A 22,990-nucleotide genomic window follows, 5' to 3' on the forward strand; every position below is an offset into this window, starting at 1 on the left:
GAGCCTAAATGAACCAGCAGGATTGTGAAAGGGGAGGCTCAAGCTATTTTCCAAGCCGCACGTTACCGACACATCCATGACATCCAGACACAATCCCACAATATACTGTACATGTTTTCTCAATGGCACAAGGTATGTTTCCCAGCCGGAAAATACCGGTAGTGAGAAGCGAAAGCAATGCATTCAGACATGGTCCTTAACGCCTGTCCCCAAGTTGACAACAACAATGAACGAAAAATTCACAACGTAACACATCCACCCAAGTTACAAGTTAGATTCAATACAAAACATCTAGGTACTTTGGGCTGCTTTATTTTCTCGTTCATTTGGCGGAGAAGGTGACAAAAAAAAAGAGCTCTTACAGAGGAATTGAAAACGATTTCTTCAACTTCTCCACCTCCAAATAAGCAGTGGAGTACGGAAGGAACTCCGAAAAATGGCTTTGCATCAAATCGTTGATTGCCACCGCGAGCTTTGGGATTTCCATGATCTCTTCATTGGTTAGCTTCCGAACAAACCTAGCTGGATTACCAGCCCAGAGCTCACCAGTTGGAATCCTCCTTCCAGGGGGCAGGACAGAGCCAGCTTCAAGGATTGAGTTGGTTTCAACCAATGAACCTTCCATGAGGATGGAATGCTGACCGATGATGCACTCAGGTTCAATAGTGCATGAGCGCAACAGACAGTATGCACCCACTGTCACATACCGGTCAACAAGGGTGTCAGCTGGTAGTCCTGCACATAATACATAACTTAGGAATGAGATTAACTGAAACCTTGGCTTATGGAAGTACCTAGCACAAATATTACAGGTTACATACATAAAAGGGCATGTACACAGAAGTGAAGTCCCAATTGTTCCATGGATACTAGCAACAAGTTTACTGCCAAAGGCATTTAGTCTTTGACATATTGCCAGACCAAATTAGCACAAAGGAAAAAAGAGGCACTAATATGCTATCCATTTTTCCTTAAGGCAAAAAAAAAAAAGGTAAGATACTATCCACCAGATTGGAAATTCCATGGTCAAATTGATAGTGGGTAAGTTCTAACATGAGATTTGACCTCTCACGACCCAAAATTGGAGTCAAAGATTACAAATAAGCACATGTGCTTAGAGTTGATCCTCATGCAGTTTGATTTAAGTGGCATCAAAATATCAAATGCAAACTTACCCCATAAGAACCAATGATTCAGAATCCAAGCTCAATACACAAAAATATTGTCATCCTATAGCAGGGATATTCAACTATGGTTGCGAAGAAGCCAATCAAAACCGGACTCAAGGAAGATTAGCTAGCAATTATCTATTTAGTATTGCAGCCAGTTGGTCCTTTGAGCATGGTGCAGAATATACCACACCCGACCTTTTGAAAAGTTTCACTAGAGCCGTATATGAACAGTCATGCCCTACAGTGCTAAAAACAAAAGGTGGACACAAAAAAGGATGCATCAGTATGTGCTGGAATCCTGGAACGGTATTAGAAGAAATGATTAGTAATGTTTGTATGATCCAATCAAGGGTCATCAAGCCAGTTTATAGTTGTAGTCAATCATATTTCAATGAACATAAAGCATTAATCAGCTATCCATTTACTAATGATATTTTTAATCATCATCAAATATGCGCATAAACACAATAGTTGGCAAATACGAACAGACATGAACATGCCCATGTAAGTATGTAACCACTGAACACTACTTATGTGCATATGGTTAAGAGCATTACTGTTAAGTGTTATTCCCAGCAAAAAAAAAAAGAGGAAGAAATAAGTATTATTTATGCCGTCTAACATCAGCATCCTCAGTTCCATAAACTGCCTCATGAACAACGAGTCAAAAGCCTCGAGTCCACGACCAATTAATTATGAAATTTACATATCTAATAACATGGTACCAATTAACTATAGTGAGCCAGCTGGGGTTATTGGCAATTTGGCATCCTGAGTTTTGGTCGGCCTTGGATTTTTTTGAATGTGTCTTTCACTTTGTGCCAGATAAACAAAAAGACAACACATATTGGCACAAATAGGAAAACGTTGCCTATAACTCATCCCAGTTCAAGTTCAATAGCACTAGAGTGCATTGCTTTTATACTCCAAAACAGAACACTATAGACAGTCCAGGCCAAGATTTTCAGGTTGCTAGTGGGGATAATAATTGGTAACATTAACTTAATACTTTAAGAAGACAGATACCATGTGTCCTCGTGCTTACAGATAAACAAGTATGCAAAAGCAAAGTTCTCAAACATATCACCACATCACAGGCTGACATGCCCCTATTTATACCAGTGAAGACAAGGGTAAAACATTCTCAAACATAAAAATAATAAATCAAAACTCAAAAAATTCAATGCTTTAGTTCTTTACAATACAGTTCTGTCAATTACCTTGTACAACCTCACAATCTAAGAAATTTCTTTATTATGTCAGCTAGAAACGCTGAACATCATGCAGAATCAAAATTTCAGGATCCATGAACTAACTATAAATAGCATTACAAGTTAGTAACAGGAGAATTCACTGTTCCAGCCACCCAACAGCAACTATGAACACAGTTAGACACAATCAGACAATAAAGCACACTGCTCTCCAGTTCCCCACACTTAGCAACTTTGAATTTGGACTGCGCTTACAAATTAACCAAATGTTGAACGCATGGAGGGCTGTTCCCCCACACCCCCACCAACCTTGCACTTGCAGTTATGGTAAAAAACCAAACATACAGGTACACTCAAATTACACAATTATACATGTCCCTAAATAGATACCGCTAACCAAGTCATCATTGACAAGGCCATGACACCACTCTAAGGTTAATCATTCATCTGAAGTGCAGGAATAATTAAGGTTCTCAGAAACAATGCCAGAATGCCAGAGTTCAAAGAACACCATGAACACAGAAGTACAGGGTGTTTCTCAACCCATGAATGCTATGTACTAGATTGCAAAGGCATCTACAATGTTGCAGCTAGCTGCACCCTTGTGATCTACTCCTATATATCAAATCACCATTCTTATCATGTCCAGCAGAAAAGCATCGCACACGAATTTGGTCAACTCTAAAGGACGCGCCGAGAAGATATCATCAAACGATTAGGTACGCCGGATTTCTCAATCCAAGCGAGAACATGTAAACGCATCGCAACTAATACTAGATCATTCAAGAACACCTCGGAAGCATTCAGACAATCACCTGGTGGTCAGATCTGGGCACTAGACGAGATTCCAGAAGAGGTGGGGGGATGAGGGATGGGAGGGTTGGGGATGGTGAGAGACCTGTGGGCGCCGACCAGGCGGCGTGGAGGACGCATCGCTCCTGGACGTTGGCGCAGAAGCCGAGGGTGATCTTGTTGAGGTCGCCGCGCAGCACGGCGCCGCTCCACACGGAGGCGCCGTCGTAGACGGTGACCTGCCCGGCCAGCACGGCCTCGGGGGCGACGTAGGCGTCGACGGCCACCTTGGGCATCCACTGCCCGAGCGGCACCAGCTGGCGCTGCCCGCGGTAGTCCCACCGCACCCGATCCGCGCCCGCCGCGGCGGCCGCGGCGGCGGAGGGGGGCGGCGGTGGGGGCGACGCCGCGGCGGGGGAAGGGGCCGATGCGGTGGCGGAGAGGAGGCGGCGGAGGGAGGGCGCCGCGGCCCGGTGGGAGAGGCGCGAGAGCGAGGCGGCGGCCATGGCGGTGGTCGGGGAGGTGTGCGGGGGTTGGGGGTAGTGGGCGCACGGTGTGATGGGTTCGTGCTGCCCCGAGAAGAAGAAGAAAGAAGACGAGTGTCTGGGCTGGGCTTTGGGTACAAATGGGCCTCGAAGTGAATTACACTTCAGTCCTGGACTTCAGGGTCTGAAAGATGGAAAACTCCAATTTTACTCGCTCGTATCACTGAACTGAAAACCAGCTATAACGACTCCTTTAACTTATAACCGGTGTAACAGGAGTAACTCTTAATATGATATTAATGGTGCTTTTTTTTGAACTTTATGGTATAATATTGACTTGTCTTTGTCTCAAGTGGCAGCAACATACCGCTTACGTGACACTAAAAACTCAAGACCCACATATCAGTAACAATTCTACCGTGAAAAATAAATCATCTACTCCTTCCATCTCAAAATATAAGAGATTTTAGATGGATGAGACGTTTTTGTCCACACTCATAGTACTAGAATGTGTCCAATCTATTTAAAATTCCTTATATTTTAGGGTGAAGTGAGTATAGGACTTATATGTTAGTCACATGAAAAATAAACAAATATAGTGAAACCCATATTTATTAGTGGGACCCACCTCACCCCTCTCTTATACTTTGATGGTGTGTTCGGCACCACAACTTCCCAACTCCTACCCACTTGCGTGTATATTTCACGAACGGCTAAATACTGTGTTTTTTAAACATATATATGTATTACAAAGATTGTTTTAAAAATATCATATTAATCCATTTTTCAAATTTATTTTAGTTAATACTTAAATTAATCCATGTGGTAATAAGGCTCTTCGTTTTTGCGTGTGTGGGAAGAAAGTTTCTAAAATCCACTTTCAAATGCAGCCTGAATCATGAATAGGTTCAATCAATAAAATAGAAAAATGTCTGATCATCTGATTTTGGGATAATATCTAATATAGTACAATCAATAGATTAAATATTATAAATTTTAAAAGTTAGTTTAAAAACATATTATAAGAAACTTACATATAAAAGCCTTTACAAATATGCACAAGGTAGAAGCTTGGAATGTGTGATAATTTATAATTCTTAAGAGATAAACTACAAGTTTTGGTAAGACATCCTGATCCGACATTTAACTTGGTAATAGAATATGACCCAAAAATTTAACTTGGTAACACATCCTGATCCAACATTCACTTTTACGCCCAAATATCTAAAAAAGAGTTGTTTAAAGAAATGGACCCTATCAGACTAATGAGAAACTCTGTGGGTTTACGGTTTTATCCATGAAGGTTCTTACACATGCACTTTCAATAGAAATGTAAGGTTGCATTTGGCAGCAGCATAAAGAGAAAAAACTCGCTCGTCTTTCTCGTGCACGCTTACTGAATTGCTAAACAATGTGTTTTTCTAAAAGAAATTTATAGAAAAGTTGTTTTTAAAAAATCATATTAATATTTTTTAAAATTTTAAAATAATTAATACTCCATCCGTCCTAAAATATAAGCATTTTTTTACCCTGATACGGTCTTCGAAATGCTACTTTGACCAACAATATCTATATAAAAGTGAGATGTTTTAAATAAGAAGAGTTGCATATTATGATAAATCTAGTAACATCAATTTTATATGATTGATATTTTTTATTTTTTTGCTATTAATGGTTAAAGTTAAAAATGTTTGATTTGTCACTGTGCTAAAAATATTTATATTTTGGGACGGAGGGAGTACTTAATTGATTGTACGTTTAGTAAGCCACCTCATTTTATATATCTTTTTAATTTTTTTCCTTTCAGGGATCGATACTGTTATGTGTCATGAGTGTGTTAAAAAGTATGCAGGTTTGTGGTGACTAAAATGCAGGTTTGTGGTGAGGGTACATGAGGACGCGCAAGGCCGTTCTAAATTTTTCTCAACAACCAACCTTTTCCGTAAACACCAATGGTGAGACGAGAGTTGTGGGTGTATGAATTTTACCATCAAGGTATTTGGTTTAAATACATGTGTGTATGACTTTTACCATCAAGGTTTAAAATACCCGTGAATACAAGACGTGTAGTTTCAATATGATTTTAGTAAGATGTTAGTCTTTCTGTTTAAGCACAGGGCATCTGTAGGCGTGTAGTGCACTATATAGTTTTGTGTGCTCTGTGCACGTATGCGACTCCGCTGCAATGGGATAACCTAGTTCTTCTTTAAGGATTCTGCAGGCTACTTGTACTGAAAGCACACAAAATTGATAGGTTTTTTTTCCCTGATGGAAACATTTCATAAGTTCGGGGAAGATAGTTTGTTGACCAAATGACCAATTCTCGATCCGCTCTAGTTTCCGTCTCTTTATGTTACAACTTGCAAAATCAGATAAAATCTGCTCCTCAACTTTAAAAGCTAAACAGGATGAAACCTCCCGTCCCTCTGACCAGAGTATTTGTGAGCATTTGTCGCACATAGGGTGTGTTTAGTTCACGTTAAAATTGAAAGTTTGATTCAAATTGGAACGATCTTTGTGTGTGTAGGAAAGTTTCGATACGATAGAAAAATTGAAAGTTCGAAGAAAAAGTTGGGAACTAAACCAGGGCATAGGTTGGACTCGCTTGGATTTTGAAGCATTAGAACGGAATCATCATCTCTTTCCCCTAGCTTGCTCTTCGGCAGAAATAATACAAGAGTCACACATACTGTTTCAAAAATGAAGCAGTAACACACATACAGCATTACAGAGATACTTAAGACGACAGTCCCATCCATTTGGTGGAGGATTCGACGGTGCAAGCGCACATCGCAAAACCACACATGCATCAATCATGCTACTTAAGTTCAGTTGGAACAGGGAGAAAAGCAGATTAAACGGAAATCAGGCAAGAACACAAACCAACAGGATAGTTCAAACTTGAGCCGATAAACCATTGCAGAGAGAATCAACCAATACAACACATAGTTATACAACCATGGCATGTCTTCCAAGCACACAGCAACAACGGTTCTACTAGCATAGAGTAGCAGGTAGAGGCAGTAATAAATTAATTAAGCACATAGAGAGTAGGGAAAAGGCAGATAATTAATTAAAGCTGCAGGAAATCAGGAGGGGCTTGGGTAGACTAGCTAGCCGGCGTAGATGTGGACGCCGATGGCGATGAGGAAGATGGTGATGAGGGCGAAGTAGATGACGGCGTGGACGAGGACGGCGACGCCGCTGGTGTGCATGGTGCCGAAGCCCACGATCCGGCCGTGCGCCGGCAGCTGGAACAGCAGCCCCGGCGTGAGCAGCACGAACAGCACCGTCGCGATCACCACCGGCCCCCAATCCGCCATCGCTTCTCCTCAATCTGCGCTCCAAATCCTCCCCCCTTCTCTCTCTCTCTCTAGCGCTATCGCTCTCGCTGTCTGAAGGACAAGTGATGGGTGTACTAAAATGAACTGCAGGTAGAGCAGTGACAAGTAACGTGGCGTTTAAGTAGCGAGAATAGCAACAGGGATACTACTAGTATACAGTAGAAGCGAACCAAACGGTCGGCGTGACGCGACGAGCTATGGGCCGTGTGGCTGGCGCGCGGGGCCAGTCGAAGCACTCTTGGCCCACGCGGCTCACCACCACGTGAGCAGGTGCCCGGCCTGGACCCCACCTGTCAGCGTGAGCGCAACGGTGTTTTCGGGCGGTGCGGGTGCCACGTGACGCTGCCCCGCTCGTTTCTCTCTCGGGCTACGTATTCTTATTCTTCACGCTCCTTTTTCCCTTTTTTTTTGTTTTTTTTCTTTTCTCTCCCCGCTTCGGTTCCGGCGATTCGCTCGCCGACTCCTACTCCACTCCCCTTTCCAAATCCCCACGATTCGAGGCGTCCGCGTCGCATTCCGCACGTCCTTTCTCCGTATGCCGTGGCTTGGGGGCATTGCACTGTTGCGGCTTGTCTCACGTGGGTGGCCGGTGAGATTGTTAGGCCCGTGCTTCGCGTCGTGTCACTACAGTACCACTGAGCTGAACACACGAGCGCGCGCGCGCGGCTTGGCTTTCGAGTCACCGGCCGCACACCGCTCGCCACCTGAAACGGGATTCGGGGCTTTTTCTCGATGCGTCACGTTCCATTCCATTGAAAGGGATCCGCCAACGGAAAGGGATTCGCGATCGATCGGGAGAGAAAAAAGAAAAAAGGAACGGCGTTTCTTCAGCGGGGAGGATGCTTCCCCATGTTTCACTACGGAAAGAATAAACCTTTCCTTGCATAAAGGAATAAGATCACTTCGACTCCCTCAACTGACCACGAAATCTAAATCGTATCCCTCAACCGCAATACCAGGAATCTTGACCCCCCCCAACTTACAAAACCGGTGCACTTTGACTCCCAAGGCAGTTTTGCGGATGGTTTTTGCCTACGTGGCACTTTGACCGCGTCAAATGTGCTGAGTCAGCTAGGCAGTTCGGAATAAATCCCCTCACTCGTGGTTGGTGTTGCCCATTTCTCTTGCCCATCTCTCACTCATCAACGGAGAGTAGTCGGCGGCGGAATCCGGCGAAGAGTAGGCGGCGGCGGCGGCGAGGGAGAGTAGGAGCGGTGATGGCGAGCTATCGGAGTGAAGGCTCGTTGACATCTTCCTGGCGCACATCCGCAGCTCCCATCCCTTACCGCGCTGGTCCATTTGAGTACCAGCCGGCGGTGCTGTGCAACTGCGGAGCAAAGGCGGCGAGGTGGATCTCCTGGAGCAGGGACAACCCCGGGCGGCGGTATTTCAAATGCTCCGATGCCAGGGTGAGTTTGTATTCGATTTGTATTTGGTGGTTCAGATTTGGATTTTAGGATTGATTTGTAGGTTTGAGATTGCAGAATGGTGGATGCGAGTTTTATAAGTGGTTTGAAGGGCCTACTAGCAGCTTTATTCGTGATTTGCTGAACGATTTGCGTGATGCTGTGTGGTCACTGAGGATGGAGAAGGAGCAACTTGAGGTGGCTGCTGCGGATGGCCTGGCGAAGGCAGCGGAAGCCAATGCATGCAGGCAAGAGATGGTTGTATTGAGGAAGACGGTTGCAGAGCAAGAGACAAAGATGGCAGTGCTAGAGGACATGAATAGGAGGCTGGAGAATGAGAGATGTGTAATCTTTTCTGGTTTGCTAGTAGTAGTTTGTGGCGTGTTTCTGTTAATGTTTGGCAAAAAATGAGTTATCTGTGTGTGTGAGACAGTTGTCATCACATTTAGCAATCTGTAATGTGTCAACGAGTATACCCGTAGACCGGATATAGAGGGTATTGAGGTACACTGGTACAAGGATCTACGTAGTACGACATCGAGCAATCAAAAGACAAGAATTATACTGGTTCAGGCCTCTTGATAGGTAATAGCCCTAATTTAGTTGATATGGGATTATATAGTGGAAAACACAGGTTACAAAGGAAAAGATGGAACTCGGCGGATTTTGCGAGATTGTAGTCGAGTTGATTCGACTAGCTCTCGTCGACTTGGCTCCTCGCAGGCTCCGGCTTCGTAGGCTGTGTGGGTTGTGTTGGCTCTGAGATTCGATGCTCTGTGCCCTCCCCGGGGGTCCCTTTTATACCGCGGGTTTGGTACTCTCCGAGTAGGACTCGAACATGTCAAACCCGGCACGATACGTTGGCGACCTAGTTCTTGTACGAGAAGGACTCTTCTCGTCTATTGATTTTGTGAAAGGTTTCCTTAGATCATAAAGGAAATATCCGCGTACGCGTGGGTATACCATGTCAATACGTAACGTATATCGAAGGGTAGAGGGTATGCCTGACCCGTAACCCTGACAGTAGCCCCCGACTTCTGCTCAAAATGAACTCGTGTGACCATTCGCGACTTCAGGTGTCGAGAACACTATCATTCCAGATGCGAGAACCGTGGAGATGACGTGTAGTCGAGCATGCCGTTTGAAGCCCAACGGTCACGAGTGAATTTTGAACTGAAGTCCCAAAATTGCCGCTCATAACGGACCTAGAAATTTCCGGCGGGGATTTCTCTTAGTTCCTTGGAATTCGCACCGTCGGTGGTGCGTCTATTTAAAGGGGTTTTGGGTGCGCATTTTGAAGTCTGCCAGCTTCGTCAAACGCGCACCGCCTGTAGCTTTCCTCGCCTTCTCCGCTACCAAAAAAGAGCCCTAGCCTCACCAACTTAAGTCCGTTTTCCGGCGATTTTCCAGCAGCGATGGATCTTGGCAAGTCAGCTTCCACCAGCGCGACCTTGAAGAAGCTCCGGGAGGATGGCGCCCTTCCTGGCCGCGAAAAGGCAGAGAGGGAAGCAGGAGGTACTAATCCTCAGCCCATCTTAGGTCGCATGGTTGCGATCGAAGATTATGTTGTCTGTGGGTTTCTCCCTCCACCCTCTGAATTTCTTTTGCTGGTTTTGAATTTCTATGGGCTTTCTCTTCTGCACTTGAACCCCAATTCCATTGCTTTCCTTAGTGTCTTTGTGCATCTTTGCGAGGCCTACATTGGGGTAGAGCCCTTTCTCGATCTGTTCCGCTTCTATTATGAGTTGCGCTGGATGGAATCCAATAGGGTGTCTGGCTGTGTCGGGTTCCGACTTCGTGATGGTATGAAGTCGCGTTATGTCCCCTTCCAGTGTCCCTCTTCTCGCAGCAAATGGCGGAACAGATGGTTTTATCTTAAAATCAAGGATTCACATCCGGTCCTCGTTGTTCTCGAGGAACAACCGGACAAGATTCCGGCCTGGACCGCCAAGCCCCCCTTGACCCCCTCTCCCAATCGTTTATCGACATCATCGATGATCTCCGAGAACGGGGTTTATCGGGATATGAAGTCGTTGCAGACTTCGTCGGTAGGCGAATCCAGCCGCTCCAGGCTCGGGCCCATCCAGCATATAACTATTCCGGGCCAGACGACGCGACCCGGGTTTCTCCTCGGGGTATCTTTCTCGCATTCATTCTGACATGCTTGTACTCGCGTTCCTCTTTGACTTACCAAAAATTGGTTCCTTCTTGACAGGTCTGAGCAGCGAAGTCATGGAGCGACGCATGGTCAGGTGATGATTAGCGGCCCGACCACGGCGCGCAACATCCCCGCGCCCCTTTGTGAAAGGGGAGCGGCGGAGCGCGATGAAGCAATCAATGTGAGTTTATTTGAATAGCTTCCCGCCTTCTCCGTTCGAAATCAACTTATGATCCGATTTAGTGTAGGCCCTTCCTTTGACTGATGTCTTCGGACCGCTCGCGGATCATCAGGTGGCGACTTCTCTGAAGGAGAAGGTCGTCGAGGAGGCGTCCGATGCTGCCACCACTAGTGGTGGCAAAGTTCCGACCAAGCCGAGGAAATTCTCGTCTGTGCTCGGACATCGCCGCAAGGCGAAGACTCCCTTGGTAATTTTCACCTTGTCATTAGGCTATGTAGTGAGGAAGGTTTGTTCTCACTTTATGTCGGCTGTTTTGTAGGCTTCCGACGCGTCTCCTCCGCCTGCACGACGTCAACGCATTGTGACGATCCGCGAGAAGTAAGTAAAGAAACTTTTAGACTCTCGTGTCTTCCGTTTGAGTGGAGTTTTGATCCGTGGAAGCTGATAGGGAGGCGCGGTCGAAGGTTGGTCAGGCCAAGTCCGGGGGAACCTCTAGCGCGTCCCCCGTCATGGCGTCTACAGATGTCGTGCCCGTGGTCGGGAGTCGGGAGGCGACGCCGAGCGGCCCCGTCAGCGATCCCGCTGGGGGTCGTGGTCCGCCAGAGGCCATCCTTACCTGGGAGGAGCTCCAAGCCGAGATGGGGCGCCTTCTCGAAGCCGGTGCTCGCGACATTGGCCGCGAGGTCTCGGAGGTGAGGGTGGAGACGGCGGCGGCCAACGCGCGTGCCGAGCGCTTGGTGCGGGAACTGGCCGAAGCTCGCGAGGACCTCACGAAGATGAGGGAGCTGGTGGCCGGCAACGAGCGCCAGCGCAAAGGGCTCGAGGACCGCATGTCGGAACTCGGGGATAACCTCTCCGAGATCCGTGGTTCACTGCGGGTCACTTACACCGGTCTCCACCAGCTTGCCGAGGAGTGCGACGTCAAGTCGACGATCCCGGCGAACCCCGACGAGTTCTTGTTGACCTCTTCTCTTGCGGAGCTGGCGACGGCGATGGGGGAGATTCCCTCCAAGCACGCGGCCAGGATCGCGGAGGAGACGTCCAACGGTATCTATACCGGGGCTTGTCACGTCCTTGCATGCGTGAAGTTGTCGCGTCCTGAACTCGATCTGCGCGAGATCTTGGATTAGGGAGCGGCAAGCGACATGCACAAGGAGGTGATGGAAGAAGTCGGTGACCTGGGGGAGTCTGTCCTCCCCCTTTTTGAAGAGTAGGACTCCTTGTATTTTTTATGACTTGTAAACCTTAAACTCTGGTTGCCTTCGTGCGTATGATTACCATCCTTGTCCAAAGTTGTAACGCCCCGATTTTCGTTCGGGATTAAAAATTATTTAATAATGCATTTTCTAGAAATTAAATAAAAGTTTAAGCAATTTAATCAAGTGAAATAATGGGAGAATTAAAATTTTCCCTTAAAAATCTTTGGCCGAGGATATTTTGTAATATTCTTTGTGCCCTAAATATTCTCTGAAATTTTCCCGTGAATTTTCGGAGCTCAATAAATAATTTTAATAGCAAAAAGATCATTTAATCAATTATTTAAAAAGAAAACAAAATAAACTTCCCCTTCCTCCCTTTCGGGCTCGGCCCAAAATCCTTCCCCTCCCGCGGCCCGGCTTGCCTCCGCTTTTTTGCGCAAGTCTGCTTTTCCTCCCTCCCGGCCTCCCCTCTCACTCAGGCCGACAGGTGGGACCCGTGGACCCCACCTGTCACCCCCAACCTCCAGCCCGGGCCTGCAACTGCCATGGCCGCCGAGCCGCCCACGTCGCCGCCCCTCCCCGCGCGTCTCCCGATTCCAGCGCGCGTGTGGGCGCGGTCCACCCCACGTCATCCCCTTCCTCCACCATTCCCCCCACTTCTCCCCTCCAAAACCGGCGCCAAACTGCCCCCACTCGCCCACGTCGCCGGAACCCACCCCGCCGGCCGTTGCCGCCCAAATCCGCCTCGCCCCGGCTCTCTCTCACCTTCCCGAGCCTATAAAAGGGATCCTCGTGCTCCCCTCCTCCGTTTCCCCCTCCTCCCCGAGCCCGTCGCACCTTCCCCCGCTTTCCCCACGCGCTCCCCGGCGAACTCCAGCCGCGCCGCGCCACCGCTCCCGTTCACCCCGCACTGCGGCGTCGCCCTCCCCGGCACCGCAGCCGCCGTGCGCACCCCGTCCACCGCTCCATTTCCCCTCCCCACATTCGAAACGCCGCCGCCACGTTCACCATCTCTCTCCACCACCATTGCCGCCTCCAGCCGCGCCGCATCGCCTCTCTGGTCCACCTCGCGCTGCGCCGTCGCCTTCCCTAGCACCGCAGCCATCGTGCGCAGCGCGGCATCCACTCCATCTCCCTCTTCCACCCCCGAAGTACTGCTTCCACCGTGCATCCCGAGCCACCTCCACCGTCGCCTTAGCCGCCGCCGCGTCGCTCTGTCTTCACCTCTCGCCTCGCAGCGCCGTGTAGCACCTCGGTCACCGTTGTTCATCGCCGGAAACCCACCGGAACGTGGTATCTCTCGGTCGCCGGTGAGCCCCACCATTCCTCTCCTCTCCGGCGTGGTATTCTGGCCGCTCCGGTCGCCTATTTCCCTCCCTAACCGCTCCAATATTTTCCCCAGGTTTTGCCGGCCCTCAGCCGCGGCTCCGCCGTGGTCGGGCGTCGTCGGAACACCGTTCCCGTCGCCTCCCGTGCCGACCACCGCCATCCTTTCCGCCGCCGGTCGCCTCCCCGTGGTCGTCTCGCCGTCGCCGCCCTCGGTGAGCACTCCCCTCCCCTTCCTTCTTTCTCCCCTTGGCCGGCCGCCTCCCATGCTTGCGCGCGTCGTGCCGCCGCCGGTGGCCGCCCGGCCTGTGTGCCGCCGTCGCTTCGGTCCCGGCCGCCGCCGCCGCTAGCCTTGTGTGCGCGCTGGCCATGCCGCGCCGCCCGGCCGATCTGGACCGTCGGGTGCGCGCCCGCGTGGCCGATCGCCGCCGTGGACTCGGTCCACGGTGGGCCGTGCCACTGACGTGTGGGGCCCGCTCCCTTTGTGGACGTGGTCCGCGCCTCACCCCTTGCTGACGCCAGCAGCCCCCTTTTTCCTTTGTAAAAATATTTAATAATTGCGCAATAATTCGGTAATAATTCTAGAAATTCATTTAAATGGCTCAAAACTTCTAAAATTCATATCTAATTCATTCGAACTCCGAATTGAGCCATTCAACTTGCAAAATTCATCTAAAATTGAGCTCTACATGTTTGTTTACTTTTTATATACTATTTCCTTGGTTTTTATTAGAGTTTTTCCTCGTTTTGCGTGCCAGCGTGTAGAATCCGTCGTTTCAGAAGTCCGCAGTCGCGAGGAAAAGAGTTCGGAAGATTGTTTTGAAGAAGCAAGGCAAGTCACACATTCCCCTTGAGCATATTGAGCCTATTTTATAAATGTTTTACCGTTTGCAAATAAATATGCATGTTTTGCTAATTAAATGGGATCCGGGTATCACCTATCTGCTTGCTTGTGCCATGTTTACTTGATATCTGTCCTTTGTCAACATTGGGTAATAAATCGACTAGCTCATGTTACTTATGTGACCTAGCTAGAACTATATGCTTAGCCCTGCTTAAATAACACTAGCTCAGTTGATGGGATAATTGCAGTATTAGACCTTTTTAGTATCAGAATGAGCTATGTGCTCGAGACATCTGGCCATGCTTCATGGTCGTAATTATCCAACTAAAATGCGACTGAATGGTGGGCTGTGGGTGCATGGTTTTGCTAGTCGCACCCATGGCAATTAAGGACCGGTTCGCGGGAAATCCTGGAAGAATTTATCGTGCTTACCACAAGCCAGCGTGGGGAACGGCTGGGCTTGTAGTGTAGCTTTCCTCTAGCTGACGCATCTAGGCAAGGGTGGGCGTGATGGAGTTTGGATGGGCCCTGCGACGGCCTATGCGGCTTCCGGATTCACCTAGGCACGAGAGGGGACTGCCCGCTGCCTTGCGAGGAGTGGGGGTGAAACCTAAGGTGTGGTGTGCTTGGTTAGAGGGGGTTATGCGAAGGGTCCTATCATGGCCTCTTTCCGGTATGTCGTGGTGGCATGTCGGGGCACGGAAGCGTGTCGTGGGGCTGTTTCTTGTGGGTACAGTTGTACACCTCTGATCAGAGTAAAACTATTCGAATAGCCGTGCCCGCGGTTATGGGCGGTCGACCAGATTCACCGTGATTAGTCCCACCTTAATAAATCGACTCAATGCACTGTAGTTCAGGTGGGTTGGTTGGGTCTATTCAACGTGGTGTAGCGTTGATCAGTGAAGATTTAATGTTACTTTAATTACTCAATAGTTTTACGGTTTGCTCAATAAAATGTTTTACAACCGCCTTTATGCAAATAGCCACAAACCGTCCTTGTGTTCCCCTTGCACGTCTACATCGTTGGTGTGGCTTGCTGAGTACGGTGGTTATACTCAGCCTTGCTATTATTCCCCCTTTTCAGAAGTGTAGTGCTTCTGAGCTAAAGACGGAGTTAGAGGACCAAGGCTTAGACCCCAGTTGAGTTTTGCCTGTGGAGTGGAGCTGAAGCCCCGCTAGGATCGCCTTTTTCCGCTGCTGCTGCTTTCGTTTCGGTGCGAGGACTAAGTGCCTCTTCTGTAAGTGTTTTACGCTTTATTTATGTTTGGAACTGTATATTACTTGTCGTTTTGTGTACCCTGGCTAGTCCTGGACAGGGATTTAATACACAAAATAGTCTGGAAATTTGGGTTAAATTTCTGGGCGTGACAAAAGTTGATCTCGGAAGTTTTTCTTGTCGATTGTAGAGATGCTGATGACGAGGATGTCCAGCAGCGTGGGCAGCCCGAGTCACTGGCGATAGTTCCGGTACTCGAGTTTGAACCACACGTCTCACATGACGTCGAGGACCAAACTCTTGATGCGGAGGTCGAGATGGCGACAACCACCTCAAGTGAGTAGCCTTTTTACCTCTGTGTTGGGTTAGGGGTTTCTAGCTTGTCTTAGTGGCCGTTAAGTTTTAGCAGATCTCGAGGATGCCCTTGCAACCCAAGATCGTCGTATCCAATACTGGAAGACGAAATTTGAAGTGGCGGAACTCGAGAGAACAATGCTAGCCGTGAAGAAAGAGCAAGCCGTGGAAACGCTCCAAGGCCGCGAGGTGTGGTTTACATCATACTTGAAGAATTGTTGCACCTCAATGGCCAGGGTATGCAGGGAGCTTCGAGTAGTCCGCGGCGATCCTGAGGAATCGGCGGCCGGGTATATCTCATAGTTCAACGGGGCTTGTGCTCAGCTCGATGGCATCGGCAAGCGTATCGACGAGGCCTTGAAGCTAGAGTGTCGTCGGGCGAGCCGATATGCCGGAGGACATGTGCTGGCTTGCTTGCGAGATCACCGCCCGCGCCTGGATCTCGAATTCCTCCGCGAAGGTTTTGCTCGTTCTCGGAGGACTCCGGCGGAGATAGACCACCTTGCGAGGTCGATGTCACCGTTGGCCGAGAAGATTTTCCAATCAATGGACTGGCATTGGCTGTCTTGGTAATGTTTGTATCCTGCGACCAAATATCTTAGGCGAAGATGTGATGTAGTGAAATATTTATGTACAAACTGTAAGGAATATTTTGTGAATAAAGAAATCTGTCTTTAACAAATGTTTCTTACTCTGGATGTCGTGTGTAAGAGTGTGTTCTCAGTTAACGACTTAAGTTAGCCGTTTGAGTCGTACACTCTCCCTAGCCCCTAGCCTTGTCGTCGGAGGAAATTTTCTCAGAGCACAAGGCTTCTGGACTGTTGACCTGTCTTGGTTGAATAAGCTCTGATCCTAGCCCCCAGCCGTGAAGTTGGAAAGCTCGGTTTCCGATTACACGGCTTGGTTAATACGCACGGCGAGAACTCTTACACGACCAGATCTTACATGGTCTTTTGTCTCTGAAGGATCTGAGAAGGCCTTATCGGCTCTGGGCGTCCCCAGCCGAAGGTCCCTTAGGTTCCTCGGAGGCCTTGTCGAGACGGCGTAAAGGGACATAAGGATAGGTTTCAACGCTAGGTGTAGTCGGAATAGGGGATCGTCCGGTGAAAACACTTTGGTCGTGATATGAGACCAAGAAATAGTCTTTATTGATACTGTAAGGATGTTTACAGGTACAGTGGTATTGACTCATACATAGAATTTACGTAGTTGGTCAATGTTCCATGAAATTGCTAGTTCGCAACCGTCGCCGTCTGCGATTTTGTATGCGCCTGGGCGCAAGACTTGTGTGATCGTGTAGGGTCCTTCCCATTTTGGTGAGAGTTTGTTTCGCCCTGCTTGGGTTTGAACTCGTCGGAGGACATAGTCGCCGATCGAAAGTATGCGTGCTCGGATGCGCTTCTTGTGATAACGGCGGAGGGCTTGTTGATAGCTAGCTGCTCGAACGGCAACTCGGTCACAATGCTCCTCGAGAAGGTTTACATCGATGTCTCGCTGTTCCTCCTGGTTCTCATCGGAATACTTCTGTACTCGTGTACTTTGATGTCGTAGCTCGCTGGGGAGCATGGCTTCAGAGCCGTACACGAGGAAGAAGGGTGTTTCTTTATTGGACGTTGTCGGTGTAGTGCGCACGGCCCATAGCACTGATGGGAGTTCTTCAACCCATTTTTTGTCGTGTGACATGAGTCTGTCGTAGACGCGGGTTTTTATCCCTTGTAGTACTATGCCGTTCGCCCTTTCGACTTGTCCATTACTTTGAGGGTGAGAAACCGAGGCGAAGCATATTTTGACTCCCAAGCCGATGCAGTAATTTTGGAAATCGGCGCTGATGAATTGAGAGCCGTTGTCGGTTATGATACGGTGCGGTAGTCCGTATCTACAAAATATCCCTCTGATGAACTTGATGGCGTTATCGGCCTTGATTTCTCCAGTGGGTACTGCTTCGATCCATTTGGTGAACTTGTCGATCGCTACAAATAGAAATTTGTAGCCTCCCTGTCCTCGTGGGAATAGCCCAAGTATGTCTAGCCCCCAGCACGAGAACGGCCAAGTCAGAGGGATTGTCTGAAGCGCTTGTGCAGGTAGCTTTGTGTGTTTGCTGTGGAATTGACAGGCTTCACATCGCTGGACCATGTCGCATGCATCTTTAAGGGCGATTGGCCAGAAAAACCCTTATCGAAAGGCTTTGCCGACCAATGTCCGACCGGCGGCGTGTGACCCGCATATGCCTTCATGTATGTCGAGGAGGAGTTGTCTGCCCTCGTCGGTAGAGACGCATTTGAGAAGTATCCCGTTTGGCGCTTTTTTGTATAAATCGTTGCCGACCATACAGTAGATCTTTGCTTTACGGGTTATTTTCTCGGCCTCTGTATCGTCCTCGGGCAACTCCTCGCTACTGATGAATTTGATTAATGGGGTGCGCCAGTCATCCGTGGTTTCAATGTCAGCAACGGCGCGTTCTGCCTCGGTGACCTCCGAGCTGATGTCGGGGGTGCTCGGGCCAACTTCGCCGCTAACTTCTTTTACCGATGGCTTCGTCAGGACGTCGAGAAAGGTGCCGGGTTCGAGCGGCTCTCGTCTGGATGCGCGTCGCGCTAGGTCGTCTGGCTCGACGTTGTCCTTGCGATAGACGTGTCGGACCTCGATCCCGTCGAACCTCTTCTCGAGCTTCCTGACTTCTGCGAGGTACTTGGATAACTCGGGGTTGGAGCATTTGTAGTCTTTGTGCACCTGGTTTGCGACTAGCTCAGAGTCCCCTTTGACGATTAGTCGCTTGGCCCCAAGTGCGGCTGCAGCTCATATCCCGGCGAGTAGTCCTTCGTATTCTGCAGTGTTATTAGTTGCCCTAAAGTTGAGGTGGATTGCGTGCTTGAATTGATCTCCGGATGGAGATGTCAAGATAAATCCTGCCCCTGCTTCTTGGCTGTTGAGTGCACCATCGAACGCCATTGTCCATGTCTCATTGTCGCCTTGGTTGTCTGACTTGTTATCTGGCATGGTCCAATCGGCCACGAAGTCGGCGAGTACCTGAGATTTAATGGCTGTTCGCGGCACAAAGTGGACATCAAATTGGCTTAGCTCGACTACCCATTTCGCGATGCGGCCGACAACGTCTTTGTTTCTCACAACTTCGCCAAGGGGGAAGGAGGAGACAATTATGACTCTGTGGGCTTGAAAGTAGTGGCGTAGCTTCCTTGATGTCATGATGATTGCGTAGAGCAGTTTTTGAATCTGTGGATATCTTGTCTTTGCGTCATGGAGAGCTTCGCTGACGTAATAAACTGGTCGCTGTACTTTATCTCTCTCGACGACAATGACAGTGCTAACGGAATATGGCGTGGCGGCAATATAAAGGAATAATTTTTCATTAGGTTGGGGAGCAACGAGTACAGGGGGGTTTGATAGGTAGCGCTTGAGTGCAATAAATGCCTCTTTGGCTTCCTGTGTCCATACAAAGTTGTCTTGTTTCTTCAACAAGGCGAAGAAAGGCTGTCTTCGTTCTCCCATCCTAGCGACGAATCTGCTTAATGCTGCCATGCATCCGGTTAGCTTCTGCACCTCCTTGAGTCTTGTGGGCGACTTCATGTTCTCGATTGCTTTGATCTTCTCGGGATTTGCCTCTATTCCTCTGCCAGAAACAAGGAATCCGAGTAGTTTGCCCGACGGTACTCCGAACGTGCACTTCTCTGGATTGAGCATGAGGCGATATCGTCGGAGGTTGTCGAACGTTTCCCGGAGGTCATCAATCAATGAGTCGCTTGTCTTGGTTTTGACAACGATGTCGTCGACGTAAGCTTCGACATTGTTGCCAAGCTGATTGCTAAGTGCGCCCTGGACCGTGCGTTGGAAAGTATTCCCAGCGGTTATCAATCCGAAAGGCATCTTAACGTAGCAAAATACCCCAAACGGTGTGATGAACGCTGTTTTCTCCTCGTCCTCTTTTGCCATGCTAATTTGGTGGTAGCCAGAGTAAGTGTCGAGGAAGCTTAATAGTTCACAACCGGCTGTTGAATCCACTAGCTGATCTATTCGAGGGAGAGGAAAGTGATCCTTGGGGCACGCCTTGTTGAGGTCTGTGAAGTCGGCACACATTCTCCATTTTCCGTTGGCCTTCCGCACCATAACTGGGTTAGCAAGCCACTCTGGATGGAGTACTTATCTGATGAAGCCAGCTTTGAGAAGTTTGTCGAGCTCTTCTCGTATGGCTTGTTTTCGATCTGGTGCAAATCTCCGCAGTCTTTGCTTTACTGGCTTGGCATCGGGTCGCACCATTAGTTTGTGCTCAATCACCTCCCTGGGGACCCCCGGCATGTCGGACGGCTGCCAAGCGAACACGTCGGCATTATCGCGGAAGAAGGTGATGAGCGCGAGTTCCTATTTCTCATCTAGTGTAGCCCCGATTTTGACAGTCTTGTCGGGGTTAGCACTAGAGAGCGGAACGATCTTGATGGCGCTGTCCGGTTTCGGCGTCTTGTTTGGCTTGCTCACTTTCTTGGGTGGTTCAGACGTGGCGGGTGGGGTGTGCGTTTGCTCGACCATGTCGAGGCTCCGCTTGTCGCACTGCACCGCCAGCTTTGCGTTCCCCTGAATAGTGATTGTTCCCTTCGGTCCCGGCATCTTGAGCACTTGATATGCGTAGTGGGATGCGGCCATGAACTTCGCAAGTGCAGTTCTCCCGATGATGGTGTTATAAGCTGTATCGAATTCAGCGACATCGAAGGTGATCTGCTCTGTTCTGAAGTTGTTGGCTTGGCCGAAGGTCACAAGCAACGTAATCTTGCCCAAAGGTTTGGACGATGATTGGGGAGTAATTCCATGGAAGGGTTGATCGGTTGGTGTCAACTCACTTTGCGAAATTCCCATTGCATCCAGAGTGCTGGCAAAGAGGAGGTTGATCGAACTGCCTCCGTCGATGAGAACCCGTGCTACCTTGACGTTCCGAATAGTGGGTTCGACCACGATCGGATACCGTCCTGGGATAACAGAGGTCTTGGTATGGTCTGCTTCCGAGAACTCTATCTTCTGCTCAGACCACTTCATCCTGGGTGCAGCCCCCTGCCACGTCGAACAGACTTCACGTTTCACTTTCTTGTATTCTCGCTTGGAGGAGTACGTCGTGGAGCCGCCGAAGATGTGTGAAACGTGGAGGTCGGAGTCTGGGTACGCAGAGTCCGATTCGTGAGGAGGTGACTCCTCGTTCCTCTCGACAACGCGTACTCGCTTGCCTTTTTCAAACGCCATGTGCTTCTCGAGCGACTTTTTGAAAACAAGGCAATCCTCTAGAGAATGTCTGTCTGTTTTGTGTATGGGGCACCATGATTTCTTTGTGTCGCTGCCTTGTGGGTCCGGGCGCTTGGGAGGGTTCGCGTATTCTACTGCGAGGACTTCCGCTTGAGCTTTCCTTTTCCCGTTTTTGCGATTTTTCTTCTTGTTTGACTCAAATGCGTCTGCGGCTGATTTCTTCTCTCCCCTAGTCTTCGGCTTGTCGTTCTGGCGTCTTATCGCGTCATCCACGTGGGCGCACCGTTCAACGATCTCGAATAATCTTCGAGTAGTTGTGATGCGTCTTGTTGCCAACTCTTGGGTAGTGTAGCGATCTCTGACACCGGACTTAAAGGCGCGAATTACAGAAGCGTCGGTAATCTCGGGGATGGTGTTCCTGCACTCGTTGAAGCGCCGAACATATTCCCTCAATGATTCGCCTGAGTTCTGTGTTAACGCGTGTAAATCGTCTTCGATCACGTGGCGCTTGTATGTTCCTTGGAAATTGGTGACGAATTGTTGCCACAGGTCTGACCACGAAGAAATTGAGTAGGGGGGAGATGCATCAGCCACGAACGTACAGAACCCTTCAACGCGGTTGGTAAATAATTCGCCAACGCATTGTCATCTGCTTCGGCAGCATAAAGCACTGTCGAGTAGACTTGAAGGAATTCTTCTGGGTCGGTGCTCCCATCATACTTTTCAATAGCTCCAGGTCGGCATCTCTCAGGCCATCGGACATCACGTAGGGAACGACCGAAAGCCCTACACCCAGCACTGGGAGCGGTGGGTTGTCGGTGGTCGCGTGACCTTCGTGGATGTCTGTCTGACGATGAAGAGGACGCGGATGATGATGATGACGACGATGGGTCGCTTGGTTCCGGCGTACGATTACGAGGATGACGACCTGGATCCCGGGAATCCTGTCGTCGTCTCTCGCTGTTGTCTCGACGCCGATCTCCTTCATCGTCGTCGTTGCGGCGACGGCCATGACCAGTGTTGTCTGGCCCCCGCCGGTCGCGATCGTCGTAGTCTCGGTCCTCGTTTGGACGATTTCCTCGATCATGGCGCCGCGAAGAGACATGACGCCGGGAGCGGTTTGCGTCACCCCGTGTGCGTCGTGCTTCTCGGCGACCATTGATTTGATCTCGAAGATCGCCAGTGCCACGAGGTGGAGGGGTAGCTTATCGAGGTGATTCCCTCCGCTCCGGATCTTCACCATTGGCATCGCCGACTGGTGATCGATCTTGGTGTGCTGCGGTAGCGGCTTCTTCGAACGCATTGCTGAGGTTGGTCACCGATGCCCGTAATCGTTCCGTCCAACGCTCGAGGTATTTGTTTAGAACGGGATCGTAAGGAGTTTCCCTCAGTATGGCTTGAACAACTCTGATGTGCTAGGCTGGAGTAGTCGATTGATTCGCCGCCTCCGCATTGGCTTGTGCTGACGTGCCAACGTCATCGATACGCAATACCTCCTGCGCCGCACTTGTTGTCGATGACCCATAGTCTTCGAGGAGATGTAAAACAGATGGTTCGTGGGGATCGAGATCGATTACCCCAACGAATCGATCTGAGGCCGGAGTCGCTCCTTGTTCCTTGCCGTTATCCCTGACGGGGACGTATCACTTAGGAGACGGAGTTTTCATGGCGCCGAGGAGAACTTTGCAGCTCGAGAGGTCGTGATTCTTTGTCTTGTGGATAGGACAATAGACATCCCGAGTTGGAGAAGTACGCTGAATTCCGCGTTCTTTGCAGGCACGAATTTCAGCACGGACGTTGATGAATACCCAGCAATCTTGAAGGGTATGTTTCTTGGTTTTGTGGATAGGACACCAAGACCTGTTAACTTCGGAAGTCATCTTTGTCGGCCCGTGATGCATGTCAGAGGGACAAGGTTTGGCCGTATCGGAATCCTTCACGAGTTTGGATGTAGTCGGTAATCCATCCTCCGTTTCAACAGGTGGATTTTTCGACATGGAGGCGTCTTGGTTCGTAGCCACTGCGTTCTCGTTTCCAGTCATTGGAGGACCGGTTGAGATC

At 49.3% G+C, this 22,990-nt stretch overlaps 3 protein-coding genes across 3 annotated transcripts; 1 reads left to right on the forward strand and 2 right to left on the reverse strand.

Moving 5' to 3' along the window:
- Positions 1 to 135: 135 nt before the first annotated feature.
- Positions 136 to 3,772, reverse strand: LOC4329443 (gamma carbonic anhydrase-like 1, mitochondrial). The gene is made up of 2 exons (XM_015767315.3): positions 3,282 to 3,772; positions 136 to 735 (listed from the first exon to the last, which is right to left on the reverse strand). Exons 1-2 carry the CDS (start codon positions 3,679 to 3,681, stop codon positions 359 to 361), a joined length of 777 nt encoding a protein of 258 aa, XP_015622801.1. The 5' UTR covers positions 3,682 to 3,772; the 3' UTR covers positions 136 to 358.
- A 2,779-nt stretch (positions 3,773 to 6,551) lies between these two features.
- LOC4329444 (uncharacterized) lies at positions 6,552 to 7,096 on the reverse strand. Its single transcript, XM_015767242.3, has one exon. It carries the CDS (start codon positions 6,981 to 6,983, stop codon positions 6,774 to 6,776), a length of 210 nt encoding a protein of 69 aa, XP_015622728.1. The 5' UTR covers positions 6,984 to 7,096; the 3' UTR covers positions 6,552 to 6,773.
- A 5,344-nt stretch (positions 7,097 to 12,440) lies between these two features.
- Positions 12,441 to 15,504, forward strand: LOC136355175 (proline-rich receptor-like protein kinase PERK2). The gene is made up of 4 exons (XM_066307455.1): positions 12,441 to 13,258; positions 13,351 to 13,489; positions 14,033 to 14,106; positions 15,203 to 15,504. The coding sequence occupies exons 1-3, from the start codon at positions 12,494 to 12,496 to the stop codon at positions 14,095 to 14,097; spliced, it is 969 nt and encodes a 322-aa protein (XP_066163552.1). The 5' UTR covers positions 12,441 to 12,493; the 3' UTR covers positions 14,098 to 14,106; positions 15,203 to 15,504.
- The last annotated feature ends 7,486 nt before the right edge of the window (positions 15,505 to 22,990 follow it).

The sequence above is a fragment of the Oryza sativa genome, chromosome 2 (genome assembly GCF_034140825.1).
Source record: "Oryza sativa Japonica Group chromosome 2, ASM3414082v1".
Classification (NCBI taxonomy): domain Eukaryota; kingdom Viridiplantae; phylum Streptophyta; class Magnoliopsida; order Poales; family Poaceae; genus Oryza; species Oryza sativa.

Bases quoted from the DNA above. Each gene is read 5' to 3' on its own strand.
- LOC136355175 (XM_066307455.1), top strand. From the start codon at position 12,494: ATGGCCGCCGAGCCGCCCACGTCGCCGCCCCTCCCCGCGCGTCTCCCG. The intron at 13,259-13,350 runs GTGAGCCCCACC...TATTTTCCCCAG, and splicing joins GTGGTATCTCTCGGTCGCCG to GTTTTGCCGGCCCTCAGCCG. The intron at 13,490-14,032 runs GTGAGCACTCCC...TTTGCGTGCCAG, and splicing joins TCTCGCCGTCGCCGCCCTCG to CGTGTAGAATCCGTCGTTTC.
- LOC4329444 (XM_015767242.3), bottom strand. From the start codon at position 6,983: ATGGCGGATTGGGGGCCGGTGGTGATCGCGACGGTGCTGTTCGTGCTG.
- LOC4329443 (XM_015767315.3), bottom strand. From the start codon at position 3,681: ATGGCCGCCGCCTCGCTCTCGCGCCTCTCCCACCGGGCCGCGGCGCCC. The intron at 736-3,281 runs GTCTCTCACCAT...TATTATGTGCAG, and splicing joins CGCCTGGTCGGCGCCCACAG to GACTACCAGCTGACACCCTT.